This window comes from Hydra viridissima, unplaced genomic scaffold, assembly GCF_058129835.1.
Source record: "Hydra viridissima isolate aposymbiotic clone 2 unplaced genomic scaffold, HvirCarnegie_v1 scaffold_10, whole genome shotgun sequence".
In the NCBI taxonomy this organism is placed as follows: Eukaryota; Metazoa; Cnidaria; class Hydrozoa; order Anthoathecata; family Hydridae; genus Hydra; species Hydra viridissima.
In genome coordinates this window covers 788,298-808,916 of record NW_028324309.1, presented here as the reverse complement: position 1 = coordinate 808,916, position 20,619 = coordinate 788,298, and the positions used below count along the sequence as shown (strand labels likewise).

At 28.8% G+C, this 20,619-nt stretch overlaps 1 protein-coding gene across 1 annotated transcript; it reads right to left on the bottom strand.

Annotated features, from left to right (window-relative positions):
* Positions 1-1,969: 1,969 nt before the first annotated feature.
* On the bottom strand, positions 1,970-15,126 carry LOC145194509 (uncharacterized). Its single transcript, XM_090065672.1, has 5 exons — positions 14,952-15,126; positions 14,672-14,843; positions 10,312-10,364; positions 9,984-10,238; positions 1,970-7,084 (listed from the first exon to the last, which is right to left on the bottom strand). The coding sequence occupies exons 2-5, from the start codon at positions 14,698-14,700 to the stop codon at positions 2,205-2,207; spliced, it is 5,217 nt and encodes a 1,738-aa protein (XP_089921798.1). The 5' UTR covers positions 14,701-14,843; positions 14,952-15,126; the 3' UTR covers positions 1,970-2,204.
* Between the last annotated feature and the right edge of the window lie 5,493 nt (positions 15,127-20,619).

Below are 20,619 nucleotides of genomic sequence, written 5' to 3'. Positions count from 1 at the left end.
TTTAAAGACACATATCTCTCTAAAGAAGTAAGATAAAACAAAAACGAAAAATGTTCTAGAAAGTACTTTTATTCTAGTTTCTAAAAATATAGTCAGTTGTTCTCAACTAAACCATTTCTTCTGACTTTATCAAAAAAATCTGACTTTATAAGGCCTGGTATAGACTGAGCTAGGCTCCGTATGAGCTCAATATCAATTTTATTAAGGCAATACTTGATTCAAGAACGTAATTTTTTAAGATTTTCTGCATGCCAATTATTCTTGTAGACAAAGCCTTTCAAAATACTTCAAAAATTTTCGATAGGACGACGTTCTGGCAAGTTTGCAGGGTTATCCGCTTTCTTGACATAATGCAAGTTTTCCTGGTTTAAATACATAATTATTGTTTTTGCATAGTGAGATGATGCTAAATCTGGCCAGAATACATATGCACCATCTGAATGATACTTATTGATGAATGGAATAAGTCTCTTCTTAATACATTGGTTGAAATAGATTTTTTGATTTACAGCCAGTCCACTTGGTACAAAATAAGGTTGAGAAGTTCCATTTTCAGAAAAAGCAATTCATAGAAGTAATTTCTTTTGAAACTTTTCTTTGGTATTTAACTGTAGATGGAGTAGATTTTACACCACTAGTATAAAATATATCATTTCCATTGATACTGGAGTGATTTAACGTGAAATAAGACTCATCGTCAATGATTGGTTTACGATTTTTGAATTTCTGACACAATCGACTGCACTTAGTTCTAGCTGCTGCTTTTTGCTGGTCAGAGCGTTTTGAAATCGTCATTTTTTTTCTTGACTTAATATTTGTTCTTTTTTTTAATGTTTTACTGATGTGTTGCTGAGTACAGTTGAACTTTTTACCTGTCTGTCGTTGAGAAACTCCGTCTTTATGGTCAAACATGAGTTTGAGCCTTTCAATCTTTGTCCTGGTCATTTTTTTTAGCTTTTTCCACTTCCTTTAACTCTTTGGTACCCAGATTCACTTTCAGCACGTTTAATTATCTTGTAGATAGTACTTTTAGTTATATTCTCAACTTTAAAGTGGTCATAAGTGAACTTTTTACCAGCATTTTTGTGATTTAAATAAAATTCATACACACGTTTTCTAATCTCTTTTTGTTTTGAATTTATTTTTTTATTCATTTTTCTATAAAAAATAAAAATACATAAAATATTTAAAAACTAGAATAAGAATACCTTCTAAAACAGTTTTCCTATTTTTAAATTCTTATTTCTTTAAAAAGATATGTGTCTTTAAATCCAGTCTCGTTTTTTAGTTGTCACACGTTATTCTTTTAACTTAAAATTCTAAGCGAGACTACTAATTTAAATTTCTCGTAAAAAATTTCTATTTTCATTTTAAAATTTTATAATTTTCTCCCTCAAGACTACTAATTTAAATTTCTTGTAAAAATTTTCTATTTTTATTTTCTGATTAATTTATCTTATGAACGTTTCTTCTTAAAAGTTATTTTTGGATAAAAATTATTTCCTTTAAACTTTTTTTAAAAATTCTTAAAAATTCACCCAGGGACATTGATTGAGCTTTATATGACTATAAAAGTTTTTATTTTCGCAATTCTGATTCAGATTAGGCATTTGTAGACACATCCTAAGTAAATCTGCTTAATAAGAAGATGGTGTAGTTGCAACAAAAGTAATTTGCTTAATAAATGCTTAATAAGAAGATGGTGTAGTTGCAACAAAAGATGTTGCAACTTGCCCCGATTCGGGGTAAGTTGCAACATCTTTTTTTTCATTTTTGTTTCACTATTGCGGAATAACTAAGTTTTATATTATGTTTATCACTGTTGGATTAATATGTCACTAACATCTTTTTTATAACACTGAAAAAAAAACTTCAAAATAATTAAAGTTTAAGGAGATAAATGCAGTTTTTTAAATTTTGTTGCAACTAGCCCCGGTCTCCCAAAATATAAAATATATAACTTCTTTCATTTATGTGAAATTCTATCAATTAAAGCTAAATTAGCGAACCGAATGATACATTTGCGTGGCTATCATTTTTTTTTCGAATATATTTTTCTCATTTTCTAATTGTAAGGCTTTCATTAAGAATTTTGGGTGTGCATGCTATAATATTTTTTGTAGCCAATGTCGATGGATAGTTGATACCTAAAATTTCCGTTGTATTTTATCAACTTGATAACAAATTTCTAAAGCTTCATTACACTATCCCATTCCATACAAACAGCATGCTATATTATTTTTCGTGCGCAATGTTGATGGATGATTGATACCTAAAATATCCGTTTGTACTTTATCAACTTGATAAAAAATTTCTAAAGCTTCATTATATTTTCCCATATTCTTCAAACAGTTTGCTAAATCATTTTTTGTACCCAATGTTGATGAATGATTGATACCTAAAATATCAGTTTGTATTTTATCAACTTGATAAAAAATTTCTAAAGCTTCATTATATTTTCTCATATTCTTCAAACAGACTGCTATATTATTTTTTGTGCGCAATGTTGATGGGTGATAAATACCTAAAATACCCATTTGTTTTTCATTAACTTGATAATGAATTTCTAAAGCTTCATTATATTTTCCCATATTCCTCAAGCAGACTGCTACATTATTATTTGTATCCAATGTTGATGGATGATTGATACCTAAAATATCCGTTCGTAGTTTATAAACTTGATAATAAATTTCTAAAGCTTCATTATATTTTCCCATATTCCTCAAGCAGACTGCTATATTATTTTTTGTATCCAATGTTGATGGATGATTGATACCTAAAACATCCGTTCGTAGTTTATGAACTTGATAATAAGTTTCTAAAGCTTCATTATATTTTCCCATTTCATACAAACAGATTGCTATATTATTTTTTGTGGACAATGTTGATGGATGATTAATACCTAAAATATCCGTTTGTATTTTATCAACTTGATAATGAATTTCTAAAGCTTCATTATATTTTCCCATATTCTTCAAACAGTTTGCTATATCATTTTTTGTAGTCAATGTTGATGGATGGTTGATACCTAAAAATTCCATTTGTATTTTATCAACTTGATAATTAGTTTCTAAAGCTTCATTATATTTTCCCATATTCTTCAAACAGCTTGCTATATTTGTTTTTTTACGCAATATTGATGGATGATTGATACCCAAAGTATCCTTTTGTATTTTATCAACTTGATAATTAGTTTCTAAAGCTTCATTATATTTTCCCATATTCTTCAAACAGACTGCTATATTATCTTTTGTGCGGAGTGTTGATGGATGATTAATACCTAAAATATCCATTTGTATTTTATCAACTTGATAATGAATTTCTAAAGCTTCATTATATTTTCCCATATTCCTCAAACAGACTGCTATATTATTTTTTGTATCCAATGTTGATGGATGATTAATACCTAAAATATCCGTTCGTAGTTTATAAACTTGATAATAAGTTTCTAAAGCTTCATTATATTTTCCCATATTCCTCAAACAGACTGCTATATTATTTTTTGTATCCAATGTTGATAGATGATTGATACCTAAAACATCCTTTCGTAGTTTATAAACTTGATTATGAGTTTCTAAAGCTTCATTATATTTTCCCATTTCATACAAACAGATTGCTATATTATTTTTTGTGGACAATGTTGATGGATGATTAATACCTAAAATATCCGTTTGTATTTTATCAACTTGATAATGAATTTCTAAAGCTTCATTATATTTTCCCATTCCATACAAACAGCTTGCTATATTATTTTTTGTGGACAATGTTGATGGATGATTAATACCTAAAATATCCGTTTGTATTTTATCAACTTGATAATGAATTTCTAAAGCTTCATTATATTTTCCCATTCCATACAAACAGTTTGCTATATCATTTTTTGTAGTCAATGTTGATGGATGGTTGATACCTAAAAATTCCATTTGTATTTTATCAACTTGATAATTAGTTTCTAAAGCTTCATTATATTTTCCCATATTCTTCAAACAGCTTGCTATATTTGTTTTTTTACGCAATATTGATGGATGATTGATACCCAAAGTATCCTTTTGTATTTTATCAACTTGATAATTAGTTTCTAAAGCTTCATTATATTTTCCCATATTCTTCAAACAGACTGCTATATTATCTTTTGTGCGGAGTGTTGATGGATGATTAATACCTAAAATATCCATTTGTATTTTATCAACTTGATAATGAATTTCTAAAGCTTCATTATATTTTCCCATATTCCTCAAACAGACTGCTATATTATTTTTTGTATCCAATGTTGATGGATGATTAATACCTAAAATATCCGTTCGTAGTTTATAAACTTGATAATAAGTTTCTAAAGCTTCATTATATTTTCCCATATTCCTCAAACAGACTGCTATATTATTTTTTGTATCCAATGTTGATAGATGATTGATACCTAAAACATCCTTTCGTAGTTTATAAACTTGATTATGAGTTTCTAAAGCTTCATTATATTTTCCCATTTCATACAAACAGATTGCTATATTATTTTTTGTGGACAATGTTGATGGATGATTAATACCTAAAATATCCGTTTGTATTTTATCAACTTGATAATGAATTTCTAAAGCTTCATTATATTTTCCCATTCCATACAAACAGCTTGCTATATCATTTTTTGTAGTCAATGTCGATGGATGGTTTATACATAAAAAATCCGTTTGTATTTTATCAACTTGATAATTAGTTTCTAAAACTTCATTATATTTTCCCATATTCTTCAAACAGTTTGCTATATTATTTTTTGTGCGCAATGTTGATGGATGATTGATACCCAAAGTATCCTTTTGTATTTTATCAACTTGATAATTAATTTCTAAAGCTTCATTATAATTTCCCATTTTATACGAACAGCTTGCTATATTACATTTTGTTCGCAATGTTGATGGATGATTGATACCCAAAATATCCTTTTGTATTTTATCAACTTGATAAAATATTTCTAAAGCTTCATTATATTTTCCCAAATTCTTCAAACAGTTTGCTATATAATTTTTTGTGCGCAATGTTGATTGATGATTGATATTTAAATTATCTGTTTGTATTTTATCAACTTGATAATTAATTTCTAAAGCTTCATTATAGTTTCCCATTTCATACAAACAGCTTGCTATATTGTTTTTTGTGCGCAATGTTGATGGATGATTGATACCTAAACTATCCATTTGTATTTTATCAACTTGATAATTAATTTCTAAAGCTTCATTATATTTTCCCATATTCTTCAAACAGTTTGCTATATTATTTTTTGTATTCAATGTTGATGGATGATTGATACCTAAACTATCCATTTGTATTTTATCAACTTGATAATTAATTTCTAAAGCATCATTATATTTTCCTATATTCTTCAAACAATTTGCTATATTATTTTTTGTGCGCAATGTTGATGGATGATTGATACCTAAGATATCCGTTTGTATTTGATCAACTTGATAATTAATTTCTAAAGCTTCATTATATTTTCTCATTCCATATAAACAGAGTGCTATATAGTTTTTTGTATTCAATGTCGATGAATGATTGATGCCTAAAACATCCGTTTGTATTTGATCAACTTGATAATTAATTTCTAAAGCTTCATTATATTTTCTCATTCCATATAAACAGAGTGCTATATAGTTTTTTGTATTCAATGTCGATGAATGATTCATACCTAAAACATCCGTTTGTATTTTATCAACTTGGTATAAAATTTCTAAAGCTTCATTATATTTTCCCATATTTTTCAAACAGACCGCTTTATCATATTTTGTAACTAAAGTTGTTTGATTTTCAGCTCCATAAGATTTAGTGTTATATTTTTGAATGGTATCGAGTATGTAAATTGCTTCTTGTAAAAGGCCTTTGTTTGATAAGAAACTTTGAATAATCCAACTCTGTTGATGGAACACTTCACACATTTTTTGTATGCTAGTATGAAACATGTGGATGAAATGGTTATAGAAGTACTTCCCATCGTCAACGTGTTCCTTTGCCTCTTCCAACTGTAATTTTAGAAAATCAATGATGTTTTCATGGCATACTTCTGCTATTTCTTTGCGTTTTTGATAACATTTACACGCTAACTGTGTCATTTCGTGCATCGCATACCTGTCATTGTCATCGTCGAAAAGATCAAGTAACGAATAACTTACTAGTAAACTTATTGCTCGATTTATCAAAACCTCATCGTTTATTTTCAGGTGCTTTGAAACACTGTGAATAAACTTTTTTGCAATGTTTTGACCGTCGCAATACGATAAATGGTTTAAAAGTTCTACTGACTTTTCATTCGATGTTTCTATTTTGTTTAATACTATGCTAATTGATGTAATTATAGACTTTGTTTCCATTTCATTGATGGTAACTTCCTCGAGCATTTCAATGGGATATGATCGAAAAAGATCTATATATTCCTGCAGAGAAACGCTGTTGTTGTTTATATAGAGAATGGCTTGATTAATGGCGAGTGGATGATATTTAAGCACTTTGGTTATTTCTTTTAGTTTTTCGTCATCGTTTGTTAATATTTGTTTAATATTTCCTTTAGCAAAAAGAAACGCATCTTGAGGCGAGAAAGAATGAATTTGCACTTGATTAACATCGGTTGACCATGTTTTCCATTGCGATGTTACCAAAGTAAATGATTTTTTTTTATTTGATACGTATTTTTCAAAATTCTTTACACTTTCACCATCCACGTTGTCGAAGATGTATAGCGTTTTTTCTCTTTCAAAATAGTGATGTATTTTTCTAGAAACTACTTCAATATCGAACGGATTGCCTTCAGAATCTCTTACGCTTATGCCTATTTGTTGACAGAGATTAGTCATAGAAACTTGTATTTTGTCAAATGATGCATCCAACCACACAACGCTTTCAAAATAGTCATTATAAATGGCTGCATATTTTCTAGCGAGCTGAGTTTTTCCTATTCCAGACATTCCAGTTAAAACTGTGATCAATTTACCCGAATCGTTTGTTTGACAGACGTATTTATGAATTTGGTTAAGTTCATCTTCACGTGAAAAGAACGCTTTTGTCGGCGGTAGGGAACCAAAAATGGAGTGTCGGGATATTAACTCTAAAACACACAAAAATTTTATTTTCAACTACACGGTGACATTTTTGATGAATGTTTATAAGTTATTTTTTGAACGGCGTTTGCTGTTATATTTTTTGTTTTTGGTAGCAAAAACATAATAAACTCTATTGACGATTTATGTATGTATAATGAAATCGACGGATGTAATTAATTTTTAAACCGCTGCACAGTGGGCCAGGTGGTAGACAAAACCTCAAAAAAAAATATTCGAAATACTTCCAACTACTTAGTATATTATGTATATAAGAGCATAATGTATGGTTTAAAACATTATTTGTAGTTTGATAGTACATCATAAATGTACAAATATCATTTACAATTGAATATATTTAGAAATTCATTTATTAATTTTTATAATAGATATATCACCTACAACTATGACAATGAATAACCTTTAAACTATTTAACATATGCGAAATTAATTGACACATTATTAAAATTTAATTTTATAGCTTTACGAAAAATACCACCACAAATTCCAAGGTCTTGTAGTAAACTCACAGTTTCATTTTGAAATATAAAGGCAAGATTCTTATTTATAATATTAAAATATTATATTAAAAGTGGCGCATATAGTTTAGAACCTGCTGGAACAGCTTATTAATGTCAAAATAAGTTAATACAATATATGTACAGCCTATTGGTGGTGTTTAATTCTGCTCTTCGCTGCCCCTTTAAGTTTGGTAAACATTTAAAAAAAGATATTTTCGTAAAATGCTATTCGCGATAAACCTATTTTTTTGGTTTTAGGTAATAATAGGTGCTGTGCTTATTATACTGGCCTAATTGAATGTAGCTGAAATGAAAATAATGACCATATTCATGTTATATTAGTTTATAGTGGTTGCACTAATTATGTTAAAATCATTTTTTTGTAGTTGATATGAAGATAAGTGATGTCCATAAACGTATACGGCATGACCAACTAAAACCTAGTAATAAATCATTTTCTTTGTCTGTAGAAGCTATTCTAGTCTTTATGAATTTGGGTTCTACTGGATGTGCTGCGTTTTTAAAAGTATATCAAAAGAAATGGGAGGATGCAAACCGGGGAAATATAAAGTTGGAAATATAAGGAAATATAAAGCCTGCATTCCTGGATTAGGTTTTTTGAAATGGTATTACATATTGGATACAAGCTGGAAACTCAAAAGTGGCAGTCTAGAGCTATTGAAGATAAGGAAAATGTTAAGCAAGTGAAGAAACGTATCCAGACAGAATTTATGAACCAAATGGGACTGGTTGTGGATTTCCCAAAAAGTGGAGGATCTGGTAAGTGAAATTACATAAATACTTGTATATGAATCATCAGGTTAACTATCACATATATGCAATTTGTAGGTACCAGTAATGACGGAAACACCGCCCGACGAGCCTTTGCAGACTATCAATCAACTGCCAAAATTTTGAAAGCAGATGAAACTCTTTTATTTTATTTTTACATCATTCTAGTCACTTTATCATCTGGATTTGAGATTGGTACTGTCATGTTTAAAGAGTTTTGTATTACTGCTCTTAAACTTTACATATCTAAGTATTCCTGGTATTACATGTCACAATCAGTACACAAAATTTTAGTTCATGGCCATGCCATTATTGCTAGACAGTACTTGCCAATTGGACTGAGGAGGCACAAGAGGCCCGCAACAAGGATTTTAAAAAGTTTAGGGAAGATTTCAGTAGAAAGACTTCTAGAATAGATACAAATCGCGACCTGGTTAATAGACTACTTGTATCTAGTGATCCTGTCATAACATCATTAAGAAAAGATCATAACAAAAATAGTAAGAGTTTTAAAAAAATCCCCAGTGAAGTTCTGGCTTTGCTGAGGGAATCAGCTCCACCTTCTTCTTATTCTTTGTAGCTAAACACAATTTGTTGTTTGATTTTTGAAAAGAAGTTTGATTTAAAAAATTTTTTTTTACTAAGCCTATTAATTGTAATTTTGTTACTAAAAATTAAAATATTTTTGATAAAAATAAATATTATTTCATATATAATGATTATTTATATATCTAAATGGATTTGGGGAGCAATTGGGTAATAATTAGGTTTTGTCCACCATATCCTATATGTCTGGCCCAATGTGCACTGAATGTAATTAATTTTTATAAAAAAAACGCTTGCTGTTATTATGATGAAATAGTTTGTTTCTAAGTTAGTTATATTTTAAAGCAATTATAGTTGTAAACGCTTTTTAAAACAATTACACTTTTTTATGGAAAAAGCATTTTACATATAAATACTCCCAGAGGAATATTTTGAAGTTTAATTGGAAAACCTCGCACTAAAACAATTATTCTTTCGAAATCGAAACCAATTTTCTTAAAAAAGTAATTAAAGTAAAAACTAAAAAACTTTTTAAAAACTAGCACCCCGAAAGGGTGTCACTGCATTAACTTCTAATGTCTAAAATGTTTTTGATACGTAAGAAGTTTATGCAGAACGCTTCGATGGAGGGTTAAAAACGTGCAATGCATGAGGCCTTCAAAAAATGTTAATACAGAGATGTTTTGGAGTCCTTGTTACATTTAGTTTTTAATTCATGTTTAAAAAATTAACATAGCAAACTAAGTAACTAATTATAATACTGCAATAAATAGACCTTTTTTTGAATTTAAGTGTGAATTTAATCCGCAAAACAACTAAATGTTTTTGCTGATAAATGTGACATAAATCAAATAATTAAATTAAAGAAAGTTTGTCCTTTTCAAAAATGTTCGTTATAAGTAAAAAAAATATTTTAATTGTCTGTAGTGTTTTAATCTTTTTTGTATATTTTTTGTTTTTTTTTAATCTCTAATAAATATTCAGGGGCAGCCGGAAAAACGTCGGCATGCAAAGGCGAAACAAAACCTATGAAACTCAAAATACCTACTTCGTTCGCATGTACTGATTAAATCTTTACGGTTGCAAAAAAGTAATCCTCTTTTTACATCTCGCCATTTTTTTGATGGGTTGTTCTTACGCCATTGGTTCAGTATTTGCAAAGTTTGTTCTCGCGTAGTTTTAAACTCTTCTTTTACATTTTCTATTGCAGAGTCGTCAACCGAAAGACATCGAGTAAGTTTTTGCCAATCATAAGTTAGCAAATCAGCAAGTGTTGTAAATACATCTTGTGGAAACTTTTCAACTAAGAGAGAAGGTTATTTTTTGAAAATCGAAAATCAGTTTAAAATAGGGAAACATTAAAAATATTTTATTACCCTTTATATCGTCGAACTCGCTCTCCATGACATCTTCGTCTTTTAAAGCCGTTCTACGAAAAAGAAGTCCGTTATTGTTTATGATAACTTTCACTAAAACGCTCATTAATTTAATTAGTAAAATGCTCTTTAATTCGTCAGCAAACTATTTTCACGGTTAACAAACAAGTACAAAGATATAGGTGCTGCATCAAAATACATGAGAGGAGATTTAGAAGTGAAATAAACCGTTTGATATATGATACTTCAGAAAGTCACTGAAACAAAACTGCCACCCCAGTAAACTTCTTTTTGATTGAATTTCATTTTCCATGTCCATCAATAAATTATTTAGTTGACTATTAAAGTTGCTTGACTTAAAGGGTTTTTGGATCTTATGGACAAAAAGATGCCAAAGATCCATCTTTCCTACAGCATCTATTTTAAAAGAAACTTGAACAACTTTGAATAATTCAGCAGTGCCTGTATGATTGAGGTCTGCTAAAATTAGGAATTGTGGCATTATTTAAAAAAATGATTAACAAAACATTTAGTTTAAAGAACAGTTTTGAAGTCCAACACGCGCTTTAAAGCTTAATTTAAAGGCGCTTTTTCAAACAGGACAAGAGGGATATTATAGATGTTTTTTTTTTTTTTTTTATTTTAATAATATTTATAACAGTTTAAAATGTGAGAGGTTTTTTACAAGGGCACATTTTTCTTTAAAAATGTGCCCTTATAAAACAAAATTATGTGACAAAACTATTTTTCAATTGTTTTACGGATGCGAACTAAGTGTATTTGTATATATTTATAGAATTGATAAAAGACATTTCTAGAATTCTCCTAATATTTTGACAACCTCGTCTACGGTAAATGATAAGCAAATAATTTTTCCGAGATTGCAGTTATTTGTAATATTTTAAAATTAATACGTCATTTATTCTTACTTGCGCAGTTTAAAATTAAAAGCTACAATCGATGTTGTTGGTGTCAAAATGTGTTTAATGCAGACTGGGATGACACAAATATCCTTAAAAATGTTATGAGACGTTTCAATCATGGTTATCAGCGGTTAAAACCAAGTTGCATGATTCTTTAGCATCATAAAAATGCTCAATTACATTAGTTAAATTTGGATAAAGATTTGGAATGCAATTAAAGATGTCTATGATTTAACTAAATATATAGAATCCAGCAAAACGTTATCTTAAATCCATGTCGTAAATTTGATCCTCCTCTAAACTCTTACTTAACTCACTGATACTCCCCTACCTCCCCTCCAAACCTCTTTCGCAGATGCGTTATATGAGCATTTGACGTTTAGGACAAAAGTTCATTTGAATTGTTTTAATATTAATGTTATTTTCATACATAAATTAAAAAAACCTCATTTAAAAAAGGAAAGAATATGTAACAGCTTTGAACATAACACTGATTTGTTCAATGTTAAATTGTAGTGCTGATGTTGTCAAGCATTAAGCACTTCACCAACCAGCAAGTTTAAGAATCGGTTGGCCTTGTTGCATGTGAAAGCAAACTTTAATGACATTTTCATTGTACTCATAGGAGAGTAGAACTATTTTGATTTTATTTTGTGCAGATAATATTTAGTAAAGTCTTTTATTTTTGGTTTCATATCAAACATATTTCTAATCAACTTTTTTTTGTGTTTTCTGTTATTAGGTTTCCAAATCCAACATTGAATGTTGATTAATTCTTTTTTTTTTTTAGATTAAGAAGGTGATGAAATATCTCTATTGTCTTATTTTACAATATTTTGTTTAGACAGAAGATACAGTCTGACACTTTTTAACCTCTCCGATATGGGAAACACTTGTAGGCTAATAAAGTTTACTATTGAAGTGATTTCATTATCGCTTAAAATTTGTCTGAAGCCTCCACATTTTTCAGGTCTCAGACATCCATTTATAAAGAAGTATTGTTATATGTTAAACAGTCCTTTTTTCCAAAATTTATAATGGAAAGAGTTTTTTTTTACGCAGCAATAAGATGCTGTACATCTCCTGTTAGCAACACTGTAGTTTATTGAATATTTTTACAAATAAAAGTATTCCTTGCTTGGCCGGTCTTTTTATTTGAGTCAATCTAACAAACATCAGATGGAAAGCATTCTGTTTAACTTTTAATTCTTCACTACACAGCTTATGGGAAAAGCCTGAAAAAAAAGACTGTCAAGATTGGTATAAAAAATAATTGTTTGTATTTTAGATTCATAGTGCATGATGTTATTATGAACTAAATGTTATTAGGAATTATGAATTGATTTTTGTCTTCTGAAAGGCAGATATTAAGATTTAGAGTTTATTTTAGTTTATAGTTTTGGTTTAGTTTATAGTCAATTTTAGTTTACTTTATGTTAGCTTTAGCTTCAGTTATCTTTTTTCTTATATTGGACAACTTTATGGAGGAAATGAAATTATTATGTAAAAAAATTATAGTTATATATTTATTATATGTAAATAATATTTTATCAATGAAGAAAATGAAAGACTTTCTTCAAAATTTAAAGAAAATGAAAGACTTTCTTCAAAATGAAGAAAATGAAAGACCTTCTTCAAAATGAAGAAAATGAAAGACTTTCTTCAAAATGAAGAAAATGAAAGACTTTCTTCAAAATGAAGAAAATTAAAGACTTTCTTCAAAATTTAAAGAAAATCCAACTGATAAAGTTAAATTTATTGTTTGGTTGAAAGTCATAGCTGACAATAGCTATGATCCTTAACTATAAAAAAAAGGACTAGTGTAATACTAATTGAGTTCACTCACCCAGGGTGCGAAGATTGCCTTGCTTTACACGGTTTTTTTTTTCATAGATGAATATTGCTGGAGCTTTACAGGGGGTTTACATGTTTACATATTTTTTTTTTACTTGTGCTCTAAAATCCAAAAGTAATAAAAATTGAATCTTGGCAAAGTTGATTAACCGTTCTTCAAATGGCTTCGTTGAAATATTTTGAGTAGAAATGCAGTTATTGAAAGACCTTCAATCAAGATCCTCAACCAAGTCATTTACCCTCAGCAATGCTGGGTTCATTCTATCGTTGCGTTGTTTATGAAAACTGAGAAACGTTGAAACAAATTTTAAGATCTTTTGTATAATTCTAAAGCAAGCTATGCTTATAGTCTTTAATGTCATTAGTTTCAATCATAACTATTTCAGACCTTTGACCTTTTGAAGAATAATTTCTTTGTTTAGCAATTCGTAGGTGTGTATTGGATCTGCTTTTTTTAAGTGTCCTTTTTAAAATAACAAAATCTTAGATTTTCGCTTTTCTAAGGAGGACAAAACTTATATCCTGTTGCAAGGCAAAGAATGAACGGTCTTAAATAGAATAAAATATTGTGGAAGTTGTATGCTCACCATGTGTAGTTGTATGCTCACCATGTGAAGTTGTATGCTCACCATGTAAATTAATAACATTTTTACATTTATGTCTGGTTCATACAAACTTCGAGGTGGTGGCTGAAGTTAAATCAAAAATTTGTTGAACTTTGTTCATATTTCTAAGTTAATATTATTTTAAATCAAGTTAAGTTTTTTTAAATAGTATCGTAGATGAGCAAGTGTTTTTAAATCATCAAAATAAAAAACTCGGACACTTCAAACATTTTCCCTTCAATCCTAAGAATAGGTGCAGGCTCTTGTTTTACCATTGATTAGCATTGAAAAATAGCTAGCAAGCAGAGTGCAATCTACAGTGACTGACATAAAAACAACCTAAGTAAAGTGAAACACAAATATTCTCCAACTTAAGTAAATAAACTCTCCAACTTTACCATAAAATTTTTATAACTATAATTAATGTGATCTGTGCAATGGTTTTATCAGTTTAAAATTTATTTGAAACTTGTTTCCTTTTTTCTACTACTTTAAAACTATTTTCTTTTTTTCTACGCTAAATAACATTCAACGTTTAGCTATTGCAGAAAATTTTTTGCTTCTATGGAAATTTTTTAAACGTGCTTTTCTAATGATGGAACTTAATGGTTTATCGTGTGTTTACATTAAAGATAACACTAAATATTATGAATATGTAACTTATGATAATTTATGTTGGTTTTAAATCCTTCGCTGATATATTTCACTTTTTTCAGTAGTTAGAAAACTCGCGAGGAGAATGAGCACAAGTCATTGTTCTGATTCTCTATTCGGAAAGAAATTGCGGACTTTTTTGGGAATGCCATTACTCAATCAGATGAGTAGAGTAACGGAACATATTCTTTTATTCTGTTTTATTTATTTACTTCTACAAAATCATATTTTTTTCTACACTGACGGGTTTTCTAACTATGAAACTTAAATTGCTAAAGAACTATGAAACAAGTAACACAAGTAGAAGAAAAACAGACGACGTACCGGTTCATTTCGTCCTCTAGCGCCTCCATTTTCCTTACTGAAAATATTCTTTTTCTGCAATTTTTAGGAGAACAGCTGTTCGATGGACAAAACCAGTGTTTGTTTCAACAGCTTTTCTTAAACTTTCTTAAAGCACGTAAAAGATTTTAAAAATGAAGCTTTAACCTCAACGCTAAATAGAAAAAAACTGAACCATGCAACAGCAAAACATAAAAATCAAGATAAAAAAATTAAAAGTCCATATTAAATAAATAAAAGGATTTATATAATGAAAAATTACCAAACGAGAACTGTGATAAAAACAATCTTAGTTCGGTGTGATCGTGTTTTAGTTCGGTGTGATCGTGTTTTAGTTCGGTGTGATCGTTTACATTCAAAAGTTTGGAGCAAATAAACTCTCTTGTAAAGAGATTAAACTCGTTTAATGGTATGAAGTTGGTGTCAAATTTTTTATTTTATAGAACAAAGGCCGTCGATGAGTTCAAGTCTTCGCCTAATATGAGGCTTAATCAAATAATAGGATCGAGTTTCATGATAAAAGCTTAAAACATGTGGAACGAGATTCTGAAAGAAAAAGACCATTTGCCGCTACGGAGGATCGTTAAAAAACCGATGTGTAAACTTTTGCTTGTTATTTTTATTATGTTAACTAGCTTCAATATTTGCTTCTTTCCAGTAATAAAAAATAAAAACGAGTTTTGATTCGTTATTACTGCTTTGTAACCTTTTTCTTTTCGTTTTTATTACTTTGTAAAATTTTCCTCATCTTTACAGTTGATTGCATCAACTCATCTTTTTAATTGCTTTATTATCATCTTTTTAATTGCTTTTAATTGTATAACTTTATTTTTATGGCAAATTAATACGTTGAACTTTAAAGGACATTTTACAATTTAGCATTGTCTTTTTTTTTGACTTTAAATGTTTGTAACTTATAAACTAAATAAAATTTAAAATAAATTTTTTATCTTTTTGTAAAGCCAAAGTTTTCTTAATAAATCTAGTTAAAAAAATGTCTAAAAATCTTTTTCTGAAAAAAAAAAAAGAAAAAAAAAAGAAGATATTCCATTCATTCGAAAACTGTTAAACTTGGACCCGCTTTTACCCAATTTTTTTTAATGGAAAAGTGATAAATACTAAAACATTTTTAAAAAATTTAAAAACTTTCGGAGAATCATAAAAAAAAGAAAAGTAAATCCAAGATACAAAAATATGAAAATCCGAGATTTCTGGGATTTATACTGACTTTTCCACGACTTTCGGGATTTTGAAAAAAAAACCCGTTATTTTAGAGTTGCAAGCACTATTATCATCTACGTAAAGTGCAAAGGTTTTGTTCACGCTGAATAGAACTGGTAAATTTGTTTGGGGCACAAATAACCGTTTGCACTTTTTTTTTCCGAGTTTGCAAACTTCGCTTAATATAAAAAAGAATTCGATATTTTATGTGAAAGTTAAGAAAATTATTGTCAAAACTGCGATATTTTAATTTTTATATGTGAAAACGAGGTACATACATCTATGTGTCGTATTCATATAGGAAAATTATAAAACTATTTGTGAATTTTTTTTTTCTAAAAATTACATTTGAACCAATGTTTGCCATAAAGTGATGCCAGTTGGTCATAATATAGAACAAACTATTGCAATAATTGACGCGTTTTAGCTTTTTTCGTAATTGTCTGATTTGTCATTCTGGTATGTGAAACGAGATGGTATTGACACCCGGAACAAATTACACTGATGATACAGAGATGTCAAGTAACTGAATAGTAAAGAGCGGGTCCCTCAAACTTAATTGGATTTGAATTATAAAAGAATAACAGTTTGTATTGCAGGTAATTTTAATTCATTTAGAAGACTGAAATCTCACAAGCTCTCGGAAATTTAAGGCTCAGCTTTCTTCACATGTTGTTTACAATTTGGGATCAAATAACTTTATTTGGAATCTGTTGTTTTTCGTACGGACTAAACATTATGTTCTCATTTTCGATTGTCTTTAAAGATGAAATCGCCCAATACAATGCTTATTATAATTCTAACTAGTTCTGATATTTAATGATATTTACTTAATCTTCAATGTTAAAGCTTTTCTAGTATTTATTAAGGCATTTTCCAAGTAGCAACGTTTATATGGCCCGACAACGGTCCGGCTCTGACTGTGGAACATGACCGGGCCTGGCTTGCCAGAGCTGGCGCAGGACCGCCATGCACATTGGCTTAATTATGGACGACCATGCACATTGGCTTAATCAACGGGCTGCCACTGGCAAATGCTTAAAGGTCCTATGCAAGCCCATAGATTCACCAGAGCCGAATCGGTGACGAGCCAAAAACAGTAAACTGCTATTAGTATAACGTTCCTCTTCATCATTTTATATATTGCATTACATATCACTCAAATACGAAAACAAAATTTTAGATTTATTTTAAATAAATTACTAAAGCCTGTCATTTAAATGTTCCTTATTAATTGAATAGAGAAAATACCATTAAGTTAAATCCCTCTTCGATTTGTAAATTTAAAACAAAATGAATATAAATTGATTCATTAAAATAAAACCAAATTCAATGAACAAATGCTATTTATAAATCTTATAAAGAAAAATTCGTTGATAAAAATAAACTAATTTTGACTTAACTATTATATTGTATATAAAGTAAATTATTAATATAATATATATGACATAAATTATTACAATTACAATATATAATATAAATTATTAGAAAAAATATCAAAAAGATGTGATTTATATACATTCAAACTTCTTCAGAAATGCTTTATAAGGAGCTACCTATTTTAAAATTTTTTTTATTATTATTGATAAATTATGTGTCATCATCAAAATCCCTTTAAGAAACATTTAGAAATAAAATGTAAAATGAATCTGTGTAAATAATTTATGCCAGACTGCAATTATAGCAACCATACTACCAACGATTGGTATTTAACAATGTTCAAAGCTATTTATCTCAGCAGACTTTCTAATGGCTCTTTATTTTCTGCTACCGTTACGATCAGTAGCTTCTGCCAAATAGTGAACAATGGCTTTTTGGATGTCACTTTCGGATGCATCTTTGGTTGGAGCATTTTTTCTTAATGCTCTTGTGAATATACATCATTCTTTGTAGTTGAATACAACACATTAATTGTTACTAAATATAATACTAAGAATAAAATATACATAATGTATGTTATCAAAAAATGTATGATACGTATAACTTTATATCTTTCAATATTGATAATTATCCCTTAAAGTTTAGGAATAATCCCTTCTAGTTTAAGATATAAATGCATGTAAGAAGACCTTACATTTTTTCATAATGTATTATATAACAAATTTTTGAATAAAGAAATATTCAAATCATCTACAGTACTTTTTTATTAATATTATAAACTGCTATACTTACTGTTTTTCTTACTATTATTTGTGATTTCTGCACAAGCAATTAATTAAAGTACTATGTTGGCAGCTCCCAACTGATGTAAGTCAGTTAGCAACTATCATTTTAGACCTATATAATAACTAGGTTTCTTTGGTCTAAATTTAAAACTTAGATAATTTTTCTTCACTACTATTTAAAAAAGTAAATTTAAACAAACTAAAAGTAAAAATTATACTTAGTCTTACTGAGAACTTGTACCTTATTTTATCATATTTATTCTAAAAAACGAAAAACAGAAAAGGTAACATTCAACAAATTATTGTAAGAATGTGTTTTGTTGACCAAAAAATAAATATTTATATTTAAAATTTATGTAAATATTTTTGCCAAAAAAATGTCATGTGAAACAAAAAAACAGTTTTTTATTTGAAACATTTATATATTTATCAATATTAGAGTATTTGAACTCAAGATATAAAACTTCATTACAATCAGTTTTATAATTTTCATATAAGCATTCGTTTATTCTGTCCCTATCTTGAGAGTCCAAAACAGGCTTCGAAAAATTTGCCGTAAACGCTATTCAGTTATGTTCTAGAGCAGTGGTCCAGTTGTAGATACCAGTTCTGGCGTGCCATCTGTGTATGTATATCGGGCCGGTAATTGGATATCCAGGACTGGGATGCCGCAAAAGGACTATATGACAGTTGCTATCTGGCAAACCAGCTCTAGTGAATCTTTCACGGTACAGCAATGGTTCATATTGGCTCCGGCAAGACATTCATGGAGCTTTAATGTCCCGTAAAATGGACCCGCCAAACTGGCGTAGCCGGCACTGGCCCATAAGAGCGCTGCGACTTGGGTTAATGTGTACTGCATATTTACTACTTTTATTTTATTATAGAACTTTACTTGAATTAGTGAGAGCGATTTTTTTATTGAGATCAATTATGCATAAAGGTGATAATTCCATTAACAACAACGAAATTAGTAATAAAACTATTTTATTTCAGAGAAATAAAAAGTAGTGATGGAAACTAATTTAAATTTTAATTAGGACTCGAAATGCGATAAAAAATGATTTGTAACGGAAAGTTGAAACAAATAATATTTCTCATTGAAATAGTAATTATATTAAAATATAGTAATAATAATAATAATATTAATTATGATAAACACAATAATTATAAAAATAATAAAAATTTTAAAGCATGATACATTAAGTTATGGAACTTAGTCCGCTTCGTGTCAAAATTTTAAGACCACTTCATAAAACTTACAATTTTTTTATGAAACAATTATTTACATTTTTATTTTAACTATTTTATTCTAATAAGTAATAGCTTATATATATACATGAATGTCTAAAAAATTTAGAATTTCGAAAAAATAAAAAAATTAAAAAAAAAACTTAAACTTTGAATATTTACAAAACGACAAAATTTTTAAACCATTTTTTTTTTTAAAACATTTTAGCTTGAAATTTTCTCTAAATTTTCTTTATATAAATTGAATTTATTATGAGTTTTTAAAATTATACTTGTTTTAGATTATCTAGTTTAATTTACAAAATGGGCAAAGCAAAAGATATCACTGATTACGAGCGTAGTAAAATTGATGCTTTTTGTTCAAAAAACCTATGTGAAAGGGAAATAGCAAGAAATATAATCAAATAAAAGGCTCTTGTTATTAATTATCTTAAGAAATGGAATTGTGTTTAAGAAGACGTTGAATTGAGAATTGTGTTTAAAAAAGACGTAAAAGATAATAAATGGGCTTAACGAGTATTTTTTACGTTAGTGAGCATTTCAACACAACTGCTGAGAAGGTAAAAAGTGATTTATCATCAGCTAATAGTGTTCGAACTATTTAGCGAGTAATCAAATCCAGGCGCGGATACAGGAATTTGTAACTTTGTGGCTAAATTTTATTTTCACGGTTGAAATTTCGATAAAAGATCAATATTTTAATGTTTTTTCATAGCATTTATTGATTGAATAAAACGTCGGTAACGTATAATAAGAACCGTAGTGGCCATGGCGGAATCTCTATAGCCAAAATCCGTAAATTACGGCAGACAAATTAGAATTTTTTGCGGCTGCCGTTTAATTTAAACGATGTGGCCATTGCCACAATGGCCACCCGTTAGATCCGCGCCTGAAATCCATTCATGAATCGTAAGAAGTTAAAAAGAAAAACAGAAATTACTCTTAGACAAAAAAACGCCGGGCATGAGGTTACTAGAAATTGAGTTAAAACAAGGTTATATTAGAGTGATGCTATTATGATCTGATGAAAAAAAATTCGATTTAGATGGCCCTGATGGTTATCCGTAAAGTCCTGCATTACGTTCGTTAATTACGTCTGATTACGTTAATTACGTTAAACGTAATTAACATAATTGACGAACAAAACGAACTCAGCCTTACGTTTATTTCGTTAAAAAATTAAACGGAGTTTTCCAAATTACGTTTCGTACGTAGTTAAACGAAATTAACGGGATTGTAAAGAATTTATTAAAATTTAAGTTTATTACATAAAATACTGCATTATGGTTGCTC